The sequence below is a fragment of the Mustela nigripes genome, chromosome 1, assembly GCF_022355385.1.
Source record: "Mustela nigripes isolate SB6536 chromosome 1, MUSNIG.SB6536, whole genome shotgun sequence".
Classification (NCBI taxonomy): Eukaryota; Metazoa; Chordata; class Mammalia; order Carnivora; family Mustelidae; genus Mustela; species Mustela nigripes.
Window position 1 is genome coordinate 10,275,598 of NC_081557.1, and position 20,545 is coordinate 10,296,142.

General features: G+C 55.4%; 1 protein-coding gene across 1 annotated transcript; it reads right to left on the bottom strand.

Moving 5' to 3' along the window:
• Positions 1 to 7,694: 7,694 nt before the first annotated feature.
• On the bottom strand, positions 7,695 to 15,362 carry ZP1 (zona pellucida glycoprotein 1). Its single transcript, XM_059385671.1, has 12 exons — positions 14,941 to 15,362; positions 13,680 to 13,801; positions 13,153 to 13,468; positions 12,873 to 13,016; positions 11,886 to 12,073; positions 11,718 to 11,815; positions 10,175 to 10,302; positions 9,897 to 10,086; positions 9,672 to 9,816; positions 8,355 to 8,436; positions 8,099 to 8,218; positions 7,695 to 7,849 (listed from the first exon to the last, which is right to left on the bottom strand). Exons 1-12 carry the CDS (start codon positions 15,131 to 15,133, stop codon positions 7,695 to 7,697), a joined length of 1,881 nt encoding a protein of 626 aa, XP_059241654.1. The 5' UTR covers positions 15,134 to 15,362.
• Positions 15,363 to 20,545: the final 5,183 nt, after the last annotated feature.

Below are 20,545 nucleotides of genomic sequence, written 5' to 3' on the forward strand. Positions count from 1 at the left end.
CCTCCCTACCGCTGCTTCTCCCCCTACAGCCTCCTTCCCCCTACCGCCACCCTTGCCCCTATCGCTACCACTTTTACTAGGGCCAGCACTCACTCTGACCGCCTCCTGCTACTAGCACTCCTCTCTCCTGCTACTCCTCCTCCTCCCACGGCTGCTACTGTGACTTTTATAACCACTGCCACTCACCCTTGAACAACTCAAGTGGGAATTGTGCACATCCACTTACACAGGCTTTTTTCATTAAACATGGTACGTACTGGGAATGTATTTTCTGCTCTGATTTTCCGAACAACGTTTTCTTTTCCGGAGCTGACTTGGTTGTCAGAGTATAGTAGACAGGATGTCTGCTTGTAGATCTCAGGCACCTGTTGATGTTATTGGTGAGGCTTCTGCTCAGCACACTTCTAGGCTAGTAGTCGTTAAATTGGGGGGATGTCAGAAGCACAGATTTGCAAGTACTGAGGGTTGGTACCCTCTCCTCTGCGTTGTCTGAGGCTAGCGTCCACGCCTCCTGCCAGCACCGCCGTCAGCACTGTGACTGTGTCTACTAGCATGTCTGCTTCTGCTCTGCTGTTGCCTTTCCCTGACGACTACTTCTGTCCTCCACCATCTGCTGTCCTCCACAGTCCTCCTCCCCATGGTCAGGCTCCCTCCAGGAAGTCTCTGCTGCCCACCCTGGGCCCCGCAGGGGAGCTACTTCCCGGCTCTGGCACAGCTCTGTGATCTTGGAGGGGTTTAGGCATTCGTGTCTCAGCTAGATTTTCATTTCAAGGGGCGGGCCCTGTACGCAGTGCTGTCGCTCCCCCTTTTACCTTATGTCACGTGGCTGCTAAGTGGCAGATCAAGAGAGTCAACCCTGGGCCTCAGAACGGAGCCTGGTCTCTGACTCTCTTCCAAACACAAAAGCCAGGGGATGACAGACCTGGTTGTTTTGGCCAAAATGGAATGGACAGCCGCCACCCCTGCCACATCTCTCAGACCGGGCTCAGCTGCCCTGCAGGCGAACCTCTGGGCGGTCGGTCTCAGCTGGTGGATTCTCCGGGGTCTCACCTTTTCTGGACCCGTGTTATCAGGCTCGTGAGCTCGTAGTTAGGGTCCAGAAGCAGATAGTTCTAGGTGTCTGAAGGGAGATCGTTCAGCGGTGTCACCTGGGCTTCTTGCAAGAAGCCTGCATGAACTTGAGCTCTTTGATAGTCTACACATGGGCTTGTGTCTGGGGCCAAGGGTCCAAATTCCTTTTCCTTTCCACTGTAGAAGGTTGCTTGGCCTTGGAGCCCCGACCAGGGCGGCCACCTGGGGGCACTGTGGCTATATTAGTCTCTCCAGGAACACTGGTGCAGGACATCTGGGTACAGGCGGACCACCAGTGGGTGCTGTTATCCCCATTCTACAGACAGGAAGCAAGCTCAGAGAGCCTTAGCTCCCAGCCACCCAGTAAGTAATGAGCTGGGACTTTAAACCATTTGGTTTCAGAGACCAAGCTGACCACCCGTCCTCTATGAAGACAATGGGCAGCTGACAACTGGCTGTAAACTTTTCTGGGAGTATATAGAGTTGTGGCCAAATGCGGGCTCTGGAGTCAGAAGCTGAGTTTGGATCCCAGCTCAATAGCTCTCTATGACAGCGTCAGTGTCTCAGTTTCTGCATCTGAAACCCTGACCAGCAGGTGCCTGTTTCATAGGCTTCGCAGGGGTTAAGTGAGTGAACACATGCGGAGAGCACACAGTGTTGGCTGTGGTTTTCCCTGCTTCTCTTGGCACTGGCATCCAGTGACACTCTACGGGTCACGGTGGGCTGTGGTGCTTGACACCTGCCTGTGTTACAAAGATGAAGGCCCTGGAACCTGGGCCAGTGAGGGAGGTGGCAGCGCACAGGTGGCTAGGCCTACGGGAGGAGTTCTGAGAGAGGTGCCGATCTGCAGGAGGGGGTGTGCCGCTGTTCTGCAAGTCAGGTCGGTCTGGGGAGAGGTGACAGTTCATTCGGTGGACCGTGGGCAGAGGAGCAGAGTGGGAGTGGCTGGTGAAGGAGGGGACACTGCAGGCCCCCTGCCTGGCTACAGGGGGAGGGCTGGGAAGGGAGAACCAACTGTGTGCACGGTGGGGGACAGAAGATTGGAGAACTGCCCAGCAAATTGTATTTAGGGGACGAAGTTGCCGGTCTCAACCAGCAGCGTGAAGTTGAAGATCTCCCCTGATGCTTTTCAACAGCGGAAACAGGTCTTTAATATTTTTTAAATTTCTTCTTGTGAAACATTAGACAAGTGTCTCAAAAATACCTTTGCAGTTCAAAAAATAATAAGCACCCTTATATCCAGCACTGAGCTTAAGAAGGACAGTCTTGGGGGGGCCCTCTGTGTTTGTCCATGAATGCAGAGGAAGCCACTACCTGAGATTGGGGTGATCATTTCTTCACTTTTCCTTTGAATTTTACCTCTGTATTGTGTGTGTGTGTGGGGGGGGTTGCTTATTTTTTAACTTTATAGCATGAAATCATCAGCTTGCTTGCTTTGACTTCATTTGCTCAGTATTGTTCTTGAGATGTGCGTGTGTTAACCCACGCGGTTATGGTTCACTCACGGTTGTGCGCGTGGGCACACAGAACTCCTACCAGGATGCTGGAACAGCGCTCCTTGGAGATGCGTGCATCCCACCCGTGCATCGTGTGGCCCCTTCATCGCAGGGCAGTGCGCTCTGGGCGGGGAGTGCCCGTCGTGGCGCGGTGGTGCATTGAGGTGCGTGATCATGAGGCACAGCTCCACCATTGTCGCCAGGGGAAGGCATACAGTAAGTATGATGTGGCCGAACCTTGGTTCCACCCTAATCTGCCAGATCGTTCGCTTGGGGGAGGCTGCACCAACTCTGCCCCTTGATATAGTCCTAGATCTACAGTCCAGATCGTGCTCCCGCAGCTGTCTGACATAGCTAGCCAGTGGCAGGATTTACTGCATTGCCTGCTGGCCTGGAGAAGCACCCCCTTCTGAACTAATTAGGGGGCTGGGGTCCAAGCTTTGTAATTGGTCAGTGCCTTGGGCACTTGGCAATGACTGGACTCCATGGAGCCTTGTAAGAGGCCAGCTCCGTGTTTGTGGAGTTTAACACTGCAACTGTTACACCCAAACAGGTTGACCCTTCTTCTCGTTCATCGGGGGAGTCCATCATCGGACTACACCACAGTGCACTGATGCATCCGTTGATAACAGACACATCGATTGTTTCTAATTTTTCTGCTATAAACAATGTTTCTGTGAACGTTCTAGAGCAAAGGTTTTTCCTAGGATGCTAACTTAGGAGGGGATTTGTTATATGGATAATCCCGTCGACAATGATGAGCTCTTTGTCGACACGGTTCTGTCAGTTTGGACTGTGAGTCCCTTGCGGTTGAGCACTCCTGGCTTCATACCCTTCACCAACCCTTAGTATTTGCTCAGTTTTAAAATTTTTGCTGGTCTGGTGGGTATATAATGTTACCTCGAAGTTCAGTTTTCACATCCAGGATTACTAATGAGGTTGAATATCTTCATATCTAGGCCATTTATCTTTTACCAATCGCCTGTCTTGCTCTTTGGCTTGTCTCACTGATGTGTAGTTTTATACATACAGATATATATAGACACATATTTTTCTATACTAATCCTCTCTCTGGGTGTTGGAACTGTCTTCCCAGTGTGTGCCGTTTTTCACTCTCTAGTGTCTTGTGATTTTGGTTTGCAAAGTGCTCATTGTATTGTGACCATGAGAATTCTTTGAGACTGGCTGAAATCACATTTTTTTTTTCCAGACAGGATTTGCATTTGCTTTTGTCCAAAATCCAGGGATCACTTTAAATTCAGTGGTGGAGCTTTTTCCAATTGAAATTTAAGTATTCCCACTCCTGCTGCAGTCTAGGAATTTGGACGACACACACCAGAGAAGAGGGAATTCTAATCCCCAGGGGAGTACTTTTGTTTTGTTTTGTTTTGTTTTTTTTTTTCAAACGATCCAGCATGGATATCATGATCGGCAAGACCCTTGCTGTCCCTCTCTGTGCAGTGGCCTTCTTTCTCCTTCCCTCTGCAAGGAAAAAGCCCTCTGAAGCCCCAGTTTCCAGAGACCTAGAGCTGGACTCCCCACCTTCGGCAGTCTGTAGTCCCATACCCTCATTAAAGCAGAATGTCAAGGCCACCAGGGTTCCACAGAAGCCCCAGAATAGAATCTGGTTTTACTTCTCAGATCTTTTGCTTTTATTTTTGGCTTATGTGCATGACTTTTTTTTTTTTTTAAACCCCTTTTGTGTTGCTCAGCAACAATTTAAACAGGTTTTTAAAGTGTGTATATAATCTAGCATTTTAGTTATTTACTTCCGAAGGTTAATCCGGGCACATAGGCTTTCTGCTGCTCGGACAGAAGTGGCACTTTTATAGGAAATGCCCTTACAGAGAGACCCAGGCATGTGGCCACACTTCAGAGAGTCACGTTTTACTGGAGCTGAACTAAGACTGAAGTAGTCTCCCCCTTCCTTGCAGGCAAAGCACATGGACTTCATCTCCATCAAGTGTGGTGGAGGCTGAGGGTAGGTGGAAAGGTAGGCGAAGAGGTAGGCGAGACCCTGGGGCCTCACCTTGCCGCAGCCATAGCCCTTGCCCCCGCCCCCCACACCCTCCAGAAGGGCAGGAAGAGAGCGAACCTGAGAGGCCCCTGAGCAGCTCTGCTTCCTGCTACAGGTCAGCACAAGTGGCTTGTTATCATCCCCATCGGGCCTGACCCAACTGTTCTCAGGGCTCAGGTTCCTGCACACACTGGGTGGCGTAGGGGAGGGAAGAAACGTTACACTGGGCAAGATTTGCACTAGATTTTGAGGCTAGGAAAGTCAAAGCGGAGACTGCCCCCCTCTCTAGGCAAAGCAACGGAACCTAGTGTGGCAGGGACCCTCCCTGATCATACACTTTGGGCATTTGTTTCTGCCAAGAGAACCCTCAGACACAAGGAGGGACAAAATCTGTGTACAAGGCCTGACTGCCAGAGGTATCGAAGTTCTCATGCCCGTGTACCCCGGCCAGGAGAGAAACCGCCGCAACACCAGTCTCCCTGAAAGCTATGGCGACTTTAGGGTTACATAGGGCAGTGCCGCGTTTGCCATATCCACGGATCAAAATCCCAGGGGAAAATTACAGAGACCTAATCCTCTGGAACAAGATGGAAGAGCTCCCCCACGGGGAAGGGCAGAGGCCAACTTGGCGGGAAGTCTGGGAGACGAAGATGCCCCCGGACTTAGGAGAGCTCTCCGCAGGCAGGCAGAGAAGTTCAGGAGAGCAGACGCAGAGTGCAGTTTGGAAGACGCAAGTGGCTCGAACCACGCCTGTCTTCTAATCAAAGAGGCATATCTAAAAACATTTTGAGAAAAAAATCTTAAAAATAAAGAAGGACGCCTGGGTTAAGCCTCTGCCTTCGGCTCAGGTCATGATCTCAGGGTCCTGGGATCAAGCCCAATGTCGGGCTCTCTGCTCAGCAGGGAGCCTGCTTCCCCGCCCCCAGCCTCCTTGTGATATCTGTTGAATAAATAAAAGTAAAAAATAAAGATTTTTATTTATTTATTTTTAAAGATACTAAGTAATCTCTACATCCAAAGTGGGGCTCCCACTCAATCCTGAGGTCGAGTCACAGGGTCCCTGGTGGAGTGTGCCCCCCACAGAGGTATAGTTCAGACCAGCAGTGCTGTTTGTCTGACGAGGCTCGGGAGGCAAAGCTTTACAGGACACTGATCTATGGGCGGCCAGGCTGTGGGGGGCCGGCATCCCGGTGTTCCCACAGAGACTGACACAGGACTGACTGCCCCATCAAAAGCCGTGCCCCTTTTAAGAACTTCTGAGAAAATAGTCTACAAAGAATTACAGGCTTCAGTGAGGAGAACCAGCGTTCAGTACCAGTAATAGATTTGGTTTCCATCAAAAGGAGATAAAATATATCACAGTTTAACTGCAACATGGAAGATAAGGCGTCTATTAAAAGTGATAGTTAACAACACAAGATCGTCTACCTTTGTGGTAAAACACACCCGGGCGAGATGAGTCAGTTACATGATGGGATTCCATCTGGTATCTACACAATCAGGCTTCGTTTAAACACAGCATCGGTGCAATTCACAGAACCAGCCTTCCGTGCAGTCTGAAATGCTTGCACGAGCTGGGATGCTAGAGGCAGTGGTGAGAAGAGGCAGAGTTGGGGGTAGAAGAACCGGCTCCCTGACCTCTTAAGAGCCAGTCAGCCTGGCTCCTCCCATCACCAAGCTCCGAATCCTTGCGCTTTCACACCAGCCCCGAGAGTACCGCCTGGGGCACAGGCCAGGAGGAAGGTGGACTGACCCGGCCCGCCCCACTCACAGATGGCAGGACGGGCCCAGATAAAGGAAGCGATGCAGTTCCATGCCAGAGCAGGCGTCTGAGGCTTCCAGCCCCAGTGTTCTGCCACCTCCGGCTAGAAAAGCCCAAAGCACAGCATTTCCCCAGCCCCTCCTCATCTGGGCTATAAACTGGCCTTCATATTAAAAATAAATAAATAATTAAGAATTTAGGGAAGCATGAAGTTTGGCATAGGGGAAAAAAAAATTCTAAGAAACAGTCAACATTTACTGAATGCTAGGGACCATTCTAAGGACTCTTACCCGTTAGTTTATCTAGCATCCCTGTGCGGATGGGTATTCTCCACATTTTATGGAGGAGGAAACAGGCCTAGACAAGTTCAGTAACTCAACATCGCACTGCTAATAAGAGCCAGAACCAGGGTTGTAATGAAGCCTAGCTTGGGAGTGGCTGGAGAGGACCAGTATCCTAGAGACGGAAAAGCTGGAGCAGGCCCTAGCTGAGGAGCCCCTACCCAATGTCAAGGCCACCGGCCTGACCTGGGCTCCTCCACTTCCTCTCGCAGCTCAGCCCAAAGACAGACCTTCAGGAAAAAGTCAAAGGCCAGGTTTTGACCCCCTACCAGATTATTCTCTCTTCACCAGAGGCTGAACCCCACTCCTACCCCTCACCCCTTCCAACTTGCTACCCCTTCCTATCCTAGACCTACACATCTGTCTGGAAAGGTCTTTGCTGCCAAGTCCAAGGTGAAGGCCCAAGTCCCACACGGGCAAACGAAGGTCAGCAGCACCCACCTGTCTGGTGAGCGTGCCCGCTGTGCCAGCATCAGGTCCCCACCGGCTGCTGTGCCAACAGGGGGCAGGACCTAGTCCTGGGAGGCTGAGGGGGTCTGGGACTGAGAGCAGTAGCCCGATTCCTTTAGTGGGACACTGGGAGCTCAGAGCAAGAATGAAGAGCTCTTTTAAGTTGGGCTCAGCCCTTTTGGTCCCAGGAGATCTGGGCTTCCCCTAGTCACAGGGGAGCTGAGCATCGTGACTGGAGGATGCCCAGGACCAGGGCCCCATCCTCCGGGTTCCTTTTCTTCATTGGTGCTCTGACTCAGCCAGCGTTTTACCGCGCTCTACCTTCACTTGTCCAGTTTTCTGTCTGGAATGCCAGTTCTCCTTGCTGAGAGACGAAGTCTCCCAAATTCAGCCTTGGGAGACCCCAGACCCTACCCCACTTGCGGCACATATTACCCACAGAAGAGGCCACACTTCTGAAAAGACAGAACTGGTGCTAAGGAACACGCTTCTAGAAAGAAATCCTTCCAGTTGCCACAGACCGCTCTCACACGTGCTCATGTGCTTGACACAATGGTTTATTGAGCCCCTTCGCCCTCTGTGGCCTTCCTGGAGCTTCCGTGCTTGGCTTGGTGCAGGCCCACGAAAACACCGACCCCTAGGACCAGGGCAACAGCCGCCAGCAGAAGGACCACCCAGAGGAGAGGCCTCTGGTTGACGTTCTTGGGGGAGCCTGCCAGAGAAAAGGGGTTTGAAGGCTTGCGGGGCTGAACGAGGCCCCCCAAATGGTCTCCACCCCCCTGGACCTTTGTGACCACGCCTGGCAGAGCCAAAGCTGCCCATCCACAGAGAAGGTGGACTGCATCTCTTTGCCTCGTTCCCCACTGAAAGCTGTTCCACCCTCTCCTGCCCGCACCATGGCCGAGCGCCCCCTGGCAATACACGGGCCCAGGGCCTGAGGGCCCGTCCGCAGTGCTGGTACCTGTGGGCCCCAGCGCAGGCTCCTGCCTGTAAGAATCCTCAAAGCCCACGGGCCCTGGAGAGCTCACAAGGTTCTGGGGCCCAGCAGCAGTGCTGCGGGCAGCAGAGGATCGTCGCTGTCCTGTGAGGGGGGAGTGACAGCACCTAGCCTCCTCTCCAGCCCCTGGTTGCCCAGAAGGCGGGAACAGGCCTGCAGACAGAAGAATAAAGGCCGGCCCCCGCCACGGCCCCCTCCAGGTGTCCTAGCCCAGACTCACTCGAGGGCCCAGAGCTGCACATAGTGGGGCAGGTCTCCAGCCCCGAAGGGGAACAGGCAGAGGCACTGCAGAAGAAGTAAACCTGTGGGGGAAGACAGAAGGTCAGGGCACGGGGCCGGCTCGGACCTACAGTGGGAAGCACCAGGCCAGGCACCCAGGGTCCAGGACCCAGGCCAAGTCCACACTGCTGCCAGCCGGCCAGCCAGAGGGAGGTCTGGCCACGTGGACCAAGACCAAGACTGCAGCCCCTCCTGTGGAGACTCAGAGCCACAGGTGTGCCTTCCTCCATCCCCAGGACCCACGTCTGTAGGGGAGTTCCTTGCCAGCAGGCAACCCTGCCCATGACCGAGCCCCTGCCTTTGCCTGCTCCACCAATGCTCGCCTGACTGCAGGGACCCCTGGGCGTGCTGGCCTCCAAGAAAGGGGCCCTTCACAAGGCAACAGGGGCAGAGGTCCCAGTGACTGGGCACAAAGCAGGAGACAGGGTACCCCCGATTCTGGAAACAAGAAGGAGTAGAAGCAGGAGGAGTGGGAGGAGCTGAACCAGTTGAACCAACCAACTGAGGCGCCTTCTTCCAGTAGGGGAGGGTCTTGGCTCCTGGAGAGGTGCGTGGAGCAGCAGAATTAAGCCACAATGAACAGGGCTCCCCAGTGAAGTCTGCCCACATCCGTGTACTAACAAGCAGCTATTACACGGAGGTCTGTGTGCAGCAACGTGAGAAACAAGTATTGTTCCACAGAACAAGTTATAGGGTCGCCCATGGCCTGGAGGGACCGTTTGTGTATTCTGAGGAAAACCTAAATATAGGAGTGCTAGCGTGGACTCCGTCAGTTAAGCTGCTGCCTTCGGCTCAGGTCATGATCCCGGAGTCCCAGGATCCAGCCCGCATCCGGCTCCCTGCTCAGCGGGGAGTCTGCTTCTCCTGTTGACCCTCTCCCCTCTCATGCGCTCACAAATAAAATCTTAAAAAAAAAAACAAAAAACTTAAGCGTGTACCCGAAGTTTATCCATTTACCTACCAGAGAACCTGGTTGGTTCTAAACATTTAAAGCAGATCTATGTTGAACACAGTTTCTGGAGTCAGAAGCAAAGCCCCTCTAGAACATGGTGACCGGGTTCAGATGTAGGGGTGGTCGCATCTACTTTCCTTCTTCCTCTTGAACACTTTGCGGGTTGCCTCTGGGCTGACTACCCTCCAGGAAGCCCCGTCTGGGACCTCGGTCTGCTCTAGCTCGCAGGGCGCTGGAGGGCAGGGGGGACCAGCTTCGACTGAACCGATGGGGAGCAGGCATGAAGGGGCATGTGGTGCTTCTTACCCATCCCCTGAGGGCCCTCTGGGAGCCAGGGTGCAGGAGGGCGAAGGTGGCCACGGTGAAGCGCCGGTAGTGGGATGGGAAGGAAAGCTCTGCCCCGTCCAAGGCTACCAGTTGGGTCCTGTAGCTGTCGCCATCAAAAGGACACCTGGGAAGGAAAGTTGAGGAGGCTGCAGAGGGATGGGACGGCAGGTGCAGGGCGCCCCTGGGAGCCCTACTGCTACTCACCCTTCGGACAGAATGGGCCACTGAGGCTGCTGGAAAGGGCTGGCCCCGGGAGTGGCCCAGCACTGGTGCAGCAGCAGGACCAGACCGGGGTCTGTCCTGTGCAGGAGCCGGACCTCCACTGGGACAGGCTCACGCAGCAGCCTCACGAGGGGGTAGTCCCCTTCCTCGTAGAAGGAGCGGAAAGTCTCATCTGTGGGGTGAGGGGCTCATGAGCCTCAGTGGGCTGGTTGGGGGTGGGAGGAAGCGGGGCAGCGAGAGAAGACCCAGGGACCACGTACCTTTGGCGATCCGAAGCTGGAGATGCAGGGGCCCGGACTGGGTCACAGGGGCTGGAGAGGGTGGCGGGAAGATGGATGCCTGGAGCGGCAGGAAGTCACTGGCGTTGAAGATGCAGCGCATGTGAAGCCTGAGGTCAGGTGCGAGAGAGCACGTGGGGGAGAGAACCCAGTGTTGTGGAGGCCGGCTCGCTGGGCAAACCAGACGTCAGCTCCGAGGATGCAACGGGGCGCAGTCCAGCAACGCAGCTGGACGCCACTGAGCACGTGCTAGGGGGACCCGAGCCCTGCCGGCCTCATCTGGCCAGGACCACTCAGGCTGGTCCCAGACAGTCCCCCAGGGTTGTCATGGTCCACTGGGACTGGGGTCTAGCCTAAGAGCACACACTCTTAGTGGGGGCCCATGCCTGGCGCCCCGTGTTCTGCAAGGGAAGCTGACCCCATCCTACCCCAGCCATCTTCACCTCCAGCTCCTAAGGGCTCTCCTTTGACCTGGGAGAGGAGCATTCCAGCCTGGGTGGGGTGCTCCCTGGGAAAACACGCTGCAGCTGGAGACGGGGCCTGGCACAAACCAGGTGCTGACCGGCATCGGGATCCTGGCCTGAGCTGGAGACCTTGTCTGAGGAGCCACCCGCCGACTTCTGCGGGCTCGAGTTGTTTCCCTCTCGGCTCCCTCTCTCTTGAGAATCCCTGGCGCCCTGCTGAATTCTGGCTAGCGCCCCCAGCTCCTAAATCCCAGGGTCGAAAGCACAGTGGACCTATCCCTCCAAAACCGGGCCTGTAGGTTCTTAGAATTTTAAAGCAAAAGACATTGGGACCCGCACACGAGCAGCCCACCCCAGCCCTCCTGGCAGGGCAGCTGGGGAGAAAGACTCTGGGCAGCCACGCGGGGCCAAGCAGAGTTTTGTTTACGGATGCATTAGCTCTGTCTGACAGGGTGACCAGGCGGAGTCCTGGCTGGGGCCCCTAGACTTCCAAAATGGGTGCGACAAGCACAGGTGCCCTTGGGGCACCCCCACTGGCATCCTGGGCACCGAGGGTGGTTCTGCCACCGGAGTCCATGGGTCCTAGTGGCCCCTTTCAGCCGGAGGTCCTCCCTCGGCTCCTGCCCCATCATACCCTCAGACAGCTTCTGCCCCCAGGTATCTTCTGCCCCATTAGTGGCTCCGTGACCTGAGAGAAAGGGGTTGCCACACCCACACACATGGACCCCACTGTTTCTAGGAACCTCGATGGGGGTGCTTGCTGCTTAGTTTCCGAGTTCAGCTCTTGGCAGGATAAAGGCCAGTGCTCCTGGGGACCCCTGCCTGCTCATGCACTGTCCAGTGTAGGCAGACCCCACTTTGTGCTCCTATCAGAGGGCCATCCCCCCACCCCCAGCCTGGTAGGGGAGGCCTAGAAGAGCCCAGAGGCTCTCCTGACATCACACAGCAGGGAACAGCTGGGGCGTGAACCCAGATGGCTCCAAAGCCTGTTCGAAGCTCCCTTGTGCTCTCTTCACACCGAAGCCCACAGCCCAGCCTGTTCCCGAAAGGCTCCCCCTCACCGGAAGGTGCCGTCCCTTGTGATGGAGCCCTGTGGCCCCGTCCGAGCCTCGATGTCAGACACCAGCTGATTCTCATAGACGAGCTGGTTGCCAGCCACCTGTGGGGGCGACAACTGGGTGAGCCCTTGAAGGGGCGGTCCTGGGCGCCCACCCTGACCCCGCTCCTACCTGGGCTGTGGTCCCACAGTGGGAGAGGGGGAAGCGGAAGACCACGAAGGACCCGGTCTCCTGGGTGGGGGAGCAGCCGGTGGGGGCATAGGCCATGTGGAGGTTGGCCAGCGTGATCCCGTGCGCCAAGGCAGTTTCTTGGGACACCACCAGGACAAAGTGGCCATTTCTGAAGCACTGGACAGTTGCTGGGACAAAGGTGGGTCAGAGAGACCAGTCAGGTCCCACAGGTTAGTGCCCGTGCAGCGTGGACATGGGGAATGGGCTGGGGGACAGTATTTAAGTGTTGCCCTGGGACTCGGGAGACCTGGGTGCTCATACTCTGTGCCAGTGTTGGCTCGAGGAACCCCCGGACAGACCCAGACCTTCTCCCACATGACAACAAAAGAAACTACAGAAGTACGAGCGCCACTGAATTTCTCTCTAAATTGGGCTGTTCCCGGGACACTGGGCTGGCTCAGTCGGAAGAACATGGGACTCTTGTTCTTGGGGTTGTGAGTTCGAATCCCACAGTGGGTGTAGAGATGACCATAAAAAAAAAAAAAAAAAAAAACTTCAGAAAATAAACTGGGATGCTCTAGATAGAAAGGTAGGGGTGCACGTAAAGAGAGCTACGACAGGATGCCTGGGGGCTCAGTCACTTAAACGCCTTCGACTCAGGTCATGATCTCCGGGACCTAGGACCCAGCCTGGAGTCAGGCTCCCTGCTCAGCGGGGAGTCTACTTCTCCCTCCCCCTCCCCCTCCCCATACTCTCTTTCAAATAAAAATCTTAACAAAAACATGAAAACCCAAACTATTGCTAGTTCCCTGGGATGATGGTTATCAGCAAGCTGGGGTGTATGGGCACCCCACCTAAAGGTCCCTTCTGCAGCCACTCTGGGGCTCAGGCTGTCCCAGGAACAGGGTAGGCAAGGCTGCAGTGCTGGAGAAGGAGGGGGAAGAGGAAGCCCTCTGAGGCTTCAGGGTTCAGGTGGGAGAGCTATACCTGTGTTGCCATAGTAACAGGGAATCGCTCTGCTGTTGTCATAGCAGCAGCCAGCCTGCTGGCAGGCTTCCTTCGAGCTTCTTCCCACTCCACAGGAGATGGCCCTTGAGGGCACCTGGCACAGCTCTGGAGTCAGAGGTGCACCTGGGGGTGTGACAGAGCCGTGAGGACAGGAGAAAAGGCCGCACCGGGCAGCTGACTTCCAGGGCAACGGAGGGACTTGGCTTCCTGTGCCCAGTCAAGGGTGATTAGGCTGCCCAGATACAGAAGTCCTACATACCTGAGTATGGTGGCTCGTCAACCCCCCAGGGTCTCAGGGTGCCCCCCTGGGGTGGGGCCTGGGTGGCATGGGAGGTGGGTCCAGGTCCAAGGGACGGCAAGGCAGGGGTCGCATGGACGAAGCTGTGCTCTGGGTTGGGGCGGAGGGACCAGGCCTGGGGGGTGGGGCGGGAGAAGCCTGTGCGTGGTGCCAGGTGTGGGTCCGGAGTCCAGGTGTGGGCAGGTTTAGGACAAATCAGAGTGACATCTCCTGTTGCCTCAACTTGACCGTTGGGCAGCACGGCTTCGATGATCACCTTCAGGTGGGAGCGCCTGTCCTGCAGGTGAGGAGATAGGGGAGCGGCGAGGGGAGGCCTCCCAGCATCCCAGGCAGGGGCAGGGGAGGGGGTGGTCAGGCAGGGAGGGGATTTGCGAGCTGGTCCCGGGACTCAGTGTCCCTCCCTACCCACCACCTACCCAAAGGCAGGACGGATCCTGAGCTCCCTCTCCAGCCTGAGGCTGTGCGAGGCTCCCCTGGGCAGTCCCTACCTTCTCTAGCACGTGGCAGCCTTTGTAACCAGCAGAGAAGACCGCGTGTCCCGGGGGCTTGGTGGTGACCCAGTGGTAGCAGGCAGAACAGTTGTTTACCTCAAATTGGTTCCCAAATTCATCTGGGGCAAAGGGGAGAAAGATGGAAGGAAGCATCGGAAATGTTTAAGGGTGCAGGGGCGCCTGGTGGCTCAGTCGGTTCAGTGGCTGCCTTCGGCTCAGGTCCTGATCCCAGAGTCCTGCGATGGAGCCCCGCATCGGGCTCCCAGCTGGGAGCCGGCGCCTCCCTCTCCCTCTGGCACTCCCCCTGCTTGTACATACTCTCTCTAGGTCAGATAAATAAAATCTTAACGTGTTTAAGGGTGAAGCCAGAGGCTGTTAGCATCTGCTGAGAAAAATCACACTTGGGCGCAGGAGACCCCGGCTTCAGGCTAAGCTTTGCTACCGGTGGACTGACTGTAAAGGAATAGCTTTAGCGGGTCCGATCTTTCCAGCCACGCTTCCCGCCTGACAGCACACAACAGCAAGCAGGAAGGAAGACACTGGTGAGGACAGGTTAGCAGGGTCTCAGGCCCCAAGGTTTCTTGTAAACTCGGCTCTCCACATTCAGTGCAAGAGGCTGCTCAGACGCCGAGCGGAGCTTTCCCAGGTGCGCACGAGGAAGGTCCGAATGACGGGAACTTGGGCTGTTGTAGCCGGGCTGGGGCAGGCATCGGGGAACACACGCTAGGTATGCAGCCCCCCAGGTCAGCCTAGAGCACCAGGGCGCTCTCTGGGTGCCAGCAGGCTCCTGAACTCCTGTTTAGTTCATACCTTGCCCAGGGCAAGGTTGGGGTCACCTTCCCCATCTTACGGTTAAGGAAACAGGGGTTAAGAGAGGTCAGGGGAGTTGCTGAAGAACACAGAGCTTAGAAGATGCAGATTCAGGTCCTTTGAAACTCCCTTTTCTCCACACCAGGTCAGGCCCCCGAGGGCCCTGCCCCTCAGAACAGCCTGGGGGCCAGCAGCCTGGGTGTCGGCTGGGGTCCCAGATGCAGAGCCTGGGCTGAAGCAAAACCCGCATCTCAGCAAGAAAGCCAGCGCACACGTACCTGGGAGACCAGGGAAACTGAGGCTGACAGCTCCCCTTCATGGTGAGGGAGTGGGGGCCCAGAGGCCTCTCCTTGTCCTGTTCCTGGTGCAGGGGAAAGGCCCTAGCCACCAACCCTCCCCCGGTCATGCATTCCGTGGAAAGTGCGGACCGCGGCTTAGCCACACTCACCTACCACCTTGAAGCGGATTGTCTGGCCTGGCCCCGGGAAGGCCCATAGCTGCATGCCCTTGACCCCACAGTCATAGCCGTGCCACAGGCCTGAGGGACCAGGTTCGGTGTGTGGCCGCTGCGTCAGCCCCAGAGCAGCCACCAGCAGCAGCGCCACGCAACCGTCCCGGAGCCTGGCCGAGATCCCTGCCATCGGACACACCAGGGCAACAACCCACCCCACCCTCAGCCCCAGGTGAGGCCCAGGACTTATATGGCAGAGGAAGGCAAGTGGGAACTTGGGCAAAGGGCGCCCACCTGGAGCAGCTCTGCCAGGCTTGCTCCCAGGGGCTCTGGTGAAATTCCCACCCTGAAGGCCAGGGAAGGCACCTCCCAGTCAGGAAGCTGCCACTCGCCCTCACATCCTGCCTTACAGCTGGGGCTTGAGGCCGCCTCAGTAAGGGCGTAGGGTGGCAAACAGTGGCTTTCAGGCTGACTGAGGTCCCTGGAGGGGGAAGGGCTGGTGAGGTGGGTCTTTCCTAAAGGACAATGGAAAAGCCTTTAAACTTTTTCTTTTGACATAGTTTCAGACTTACTGAAAATATTCCCGTATACCCTTCAGCCAGATCCCTCAGATACTCACGGCTGTTAAAACAAGACAGCAGACTCCCAGCTAGAGTCACTTAGGCTAAGCCTCACGTCAACAAACTAAGACTTAATTACAGTTTTGGCTCTCCCAGAAACGGAATCTCAAACCAGCCAAAAAAAGGAATGGCCTGATGAGCCCTAGCTGGTACTCTGGCCCACATACCCCTGCAACGAACCAACCCCCATTTTTGCCAGTGTAAGTTCCTTGTTCCCACTCCCTTCTGCCTATAAAGGTCTTTCTGGAGAGTTCCTATCTGCTAAACTGGAGGCTAGATAGAGTTCCTATCTGCTAGACTGCCTAGAAAGGTCATTCTGGAGAGTTCCGATATCTGCTAGACCACAGGCTGCCTGATGGACGGTTGCACAAAGCCAGGAGACTGAATAAAATTCACTCAGTTGAATTTTGTTTCTTGACAGTGTCTTTTTACACATATTTTCTCTTTTTCACTCCTGGTCTGTACACAGACGCCCACCTCCACACTTTCTTCCGTAACATTTGAGAGCTGTTTGCAGATGGTTCTCCTTTTACGGCTGAATACTGCAGTGTGTTCTTTCTGAAATACGAGTAAGATGCTCAAAACCAGGAAGTCAACACTGGTGTCACACAAATGCCCAATTTACAAACCTTATCCAATTTACCAATGGTCCTAATCAAGACTTTTAGAGCAAAGGAGGAAAGTGTTTTTTCCCTAGACCAGGATCTAGCGTGAGACCAGGATCAGGCTTCTTAAGCTCCTCCAGCCTGGGACCGTCTGTCCAGCTTTGTCCCTCATACCCTTGATGTCTGGAGGAGTAGGGGTCGGTTACTTGACAGAATGGCCCTCATGCGGGTTCATCTGGAGCTTCTTCCCGATTTGATTCAGGTGATGCCCTAGGGGCAGGTGTATTAATTTTCAAGGACTAAATAGCAGAGCCGCACAGGTGCCTTCGCCAACAGACATTCTCACACAGCTCTGGAGGCTGGAAGTCCAAGGTCAAGGTGTCAGCGGGCCTTGTCTCTTCTGCCGCCACTCTCCTTGGCTTGAGATGGCCACCTTCTCCTTGTGTCCTCACGCGGTCTCTCCTCTGTGCGCACACATTCCTCATGGCTCTGTGGGTCCACATTTTCTCTCCTCGTAAGGACACCTATCAGCTTGGATTAGAGCCTGTCCTCACATGCCCATGTAACCTTATCACCCCTGAAAGCCCCACCTCCAGATATGACCACATTCTGAGGCTCTGGGGGATCAGGCTTCCACATACGAGCAGAGGGCACAATTCAGCCCATCCCAGGCCCGAAGAGTCCAGAAGTGACGCCTTAACCTTCTCAGGGCATTCTAGCCGGAGGCTCCTCTCGCTGGTGGGTCCCATGACTGCGGATATAAATTTGAAAACCTGGGTGAGGTGCGCTCTGCTGTCTGTCTTTCGACACAGGAAGTCCTTGATGGGAAGACCCTTGGAGACTCCTGTAGGGGACCGTCCTGGTCCTCACCCTGGAGGTGGCCATTCCCTTCCCCTGTCATTCCCTCCACACTGCTTGCTTCCTGCTGTAGCAGAGCGCTCGTCCTAAGGGGAAGGGGGGGATGGCTCAGGTGGCGGAGAGAGCCCCAGCCAGAGGAGCCGAGAGCCTGGGTTCTATTCTCCCTTCTTGCTCGAGAGCCCAGGGACCCCCCACCCCCGCCCCCGCTCTGTAAAGCAGGTGGGGACTGGAGATGGTGTGGTGGGGATTAGATAGAGGGCGGGGTGTCTCCCAAGGCCCTAGAAAGATGAAAAGAGCAAGGGAACCTTCTTCTGGTTAAGGGCAGAAGGATGCCTTCGAGACAAGTTGTGCTATACTGTCCTGGGGAGGGGGAGCCCTGAACCCTGGGTTATGAGTCCAATTCTTGCAAAAGCCCACAGGTGCCAGAGCTCACCAGCCTGGAAAGGGTGCCAGCTCCCTCCGCTCCACCACCAGAGACCTTAGAAAAATCACTTACCTGCTCACCGACTCCATTTTCTCATCTGTGTAATGGGGCCAGTAACTGCACCTAACCTGCAGGCTTGCTGCAAAGAGGAAATACGAGGACCCACGGACAGTAGGGAGGGCAGAGCCTGCCTGGCGTGGACACAAGAGCAAAAGAATCCACGGTTGTTTCCACGGCTGAGGAAAGAGGATCAGATCAGAGCAAACTGACTTGCAGGTCTTGGCTTCCCACGTGGTCTCTTTCTAAACAGGTTTGGTCTGTCTCTTACCTTTTCTATTTCATTTTTATCTTGTTAAAATGGGGGCTTCAATTCCGTAATCTATAGAATGGAATTAAGAGCAAGAGCAACCTCGTTGGGGTGGCGTGAGCCTGAGGGGCTCACTACGTGAGCTTTCCGCCCTGTCTCGCCTGCTCTGGAGAGCCAGGGACAGAAGGAGGGTGCCACAGCAGCACGGGGCCTCTCTGGGCTGGAAAGACCAGGTTCTGTCCTATTGCCTCTCTGCTGCTTGGGGGCTTTGCCAGGGCCTCGCGAGTCGGGGAGTTTGAGGACTGTAGGGCAGGTCCGCCCTGTTTCCTGCCGTGCGTCTCACTTCCTCTTTGATTAACTTCTGTAAAAATGTCAGAAAGGAAAATGGAAACCTACTTCCTAAGGCAAGAGCAGAGGGAGAAAACTGGGGAGAACTGGGGGACACATTCCCTTGGGGCCCATTCCCTGGACCGTTGGTTAAACACAGCTGATGTCCTAGGCATCCTCTTGGGAGCCCGAGACACTCCGGTCTGGGAAAGAGGACCTGCAGAATAGGCAGGTGATGGGAAAAGGGCCTTCCAGCCAGCAGCCATGCAAAGGCACTGGGGTAGGTGGAGAGGATGGGGAAGCTGGGGATGAGGGGCAAGGTGCAGGCTTGTGGGCCATGTGTTGGATCCGAGTACAGCACCCAAGGCCCATGGAGACCCAGCGGCGGTCTGTTAGGCTCCAATTTGTCTCCTGCCTGGGGTAGCTGAGGTTGACACCGAGTACCACCCTGTGATGAAGCCTCGCTCTTCCCTTGGCTCCCGTTCTGACTGGCAAGGCATTGCCCCACGGAGGTCCACATCAGCATCACTGCAGACAGTCACAAGGGATAAGCCTACGTAGACTCTGGAGCTGGGGGTAGACTTTTCTTTCCTGGGGATTCTGGGCTTCACCTCTCTCAGGAGGGTCCTCACTTGCTTCCAGAATACGGATTTTGGCAGATACGCGCGTGGCAAAGGCAAATGTAGGGTCTGGAGTCAGGAAGAGGTTGACATGGAAATGCAGCACACTAAAAATAACTAAATAAGATGCAGCTGGTTTTTGCCTTGTCACTCGGTGGCCTGTGGCCAACTCTGAGCAGAGGGCTGGGCTTACCATCTCCTTGGACTTCCACAGCGGGGAGGGGAGGCATTCGGGGAAGCCCCGCAGCTAAGTGCGCTCTCCCAGGGAGAGCTGCTTCTCCCTGCTCTGAGCACCGCAGGCCCAAGCATCCCAACTCTCCTTTCCAGCAGGTCAGCGTTCTCTGTGTACCCCAGAGCCAGCAGCAGGGGGATCTGCGGGGGAACCTGATGGAAATGCAGATGCCCAGGCTGCACCCTTGACCGGCTGGGAAAGAGATCCAGCAGCCTGGGTTCGGCCAGCTCCCCTGAGAGGTCCCGATGTGCACTTGGTGAAGAGTCACTGGTCTGTATGCATTTAGGCCCTTCCCATAGGCCCCGGTCACCCTCCCCCCGACTTTCCCCTCTGTGAAGGCCCATCGGCAGTCTTGGTGTCCTCCTGGCAACACCAGCCTGACACCATGGAGGGCTCCCCTAAGGGTTCTCTGATTTCTAAACTTGGCCTGAGCTCTTGACCCCTGGCCACTGGAAACTCCTGTCCTCTGTTTCCAGCCAGCGAGCCCCCACCCAAGTCTCCTTCTGCTCCCGTGTACCCCCAAGGCTCTCTCTGATGGGCGACGCGGGCTCCTGTTTCCTGACACTCTTGTCTCTCTGTCCCAGCATCCTATGCCTGAGGGCCTAGGGACTGTGGCACTGGGGAATATGTGCAGAGAGGTTCGCCTCCACTGTGAGAGTACAGTTGGGGGGGCCCCCTCAAGAATAGACATCACTGCCTTCTTCTTTAGAAAATGTCTCAGGGCCCTGCCCATTGGGACTACATTTTTGTTTTAGCAAATTTCATAAATTATCCTCAGGAAGGGTTGGGGGGGCATCTACAGTGATTACAGGATGGGAAACAGGGGTTGGGGGAAAGGTCTGAAGAATGAGGGTTTCAGGGAAGAAGCCCCTTAGCAGGGCCACCATGAGAGGTTGTGCAGGATGTTCACTGCACAAGGGTACCTGCTGGAGGAGGCAAGGGAGGGCTGAGGTCCTGAGGGATGGAGGGCTGAAGCCCGATACTCCCCTGCCAAGATGTGTCTACAGGAGGGAAGGGGGGATTCCTTCTTCGCCCCAAGAGCAGTCTATGCACCAAACCTTGCACTTTGAGGCAGGGGTTTGTGCAGAAGGAGTCCTTATTAAAAAACCCTCCTTTCCTGCTGTGAAATTATTTGCCCAAGGTCACAAAGCTTGGGAACGGCAGTGCCTGATCAAAATGCAGTCCAGCTGCAGAGTTCCTGAGCTCACCCCTCCCACAACTGAGCCTGCATGTCCTTGGAGGATGTCCATGGGCCATCAGGTTGGGGCTGGGGGTGGGTAGGGATGGGAGGACTTCCCCCAAAGCAGAATGGCAACACCTGCCTGTTTTCTAGGGAGGGCTGCAGGCACTTGTCTTTGCAAGACCAGGCGCTCCGTGACCGCCAGGAAAGAAGACTTCCCAGCACTAACATTTTGGCTAATCAAGCTGCTTACTGCTTACTGCCATCTTGGGCTGCAGTGAAAAATATCTCCATCCCAAGGTCGCAGTATTTTAGGCATTCTTCACTTGGGATTGCAGGCTTCTTGCAAGTTTATTATGTGCCATGCCAGGCCCTGTGATGGAGCCTGTGTCCAAACAGAAGATTCTGGTAGAGTCAATCCCATGGGAG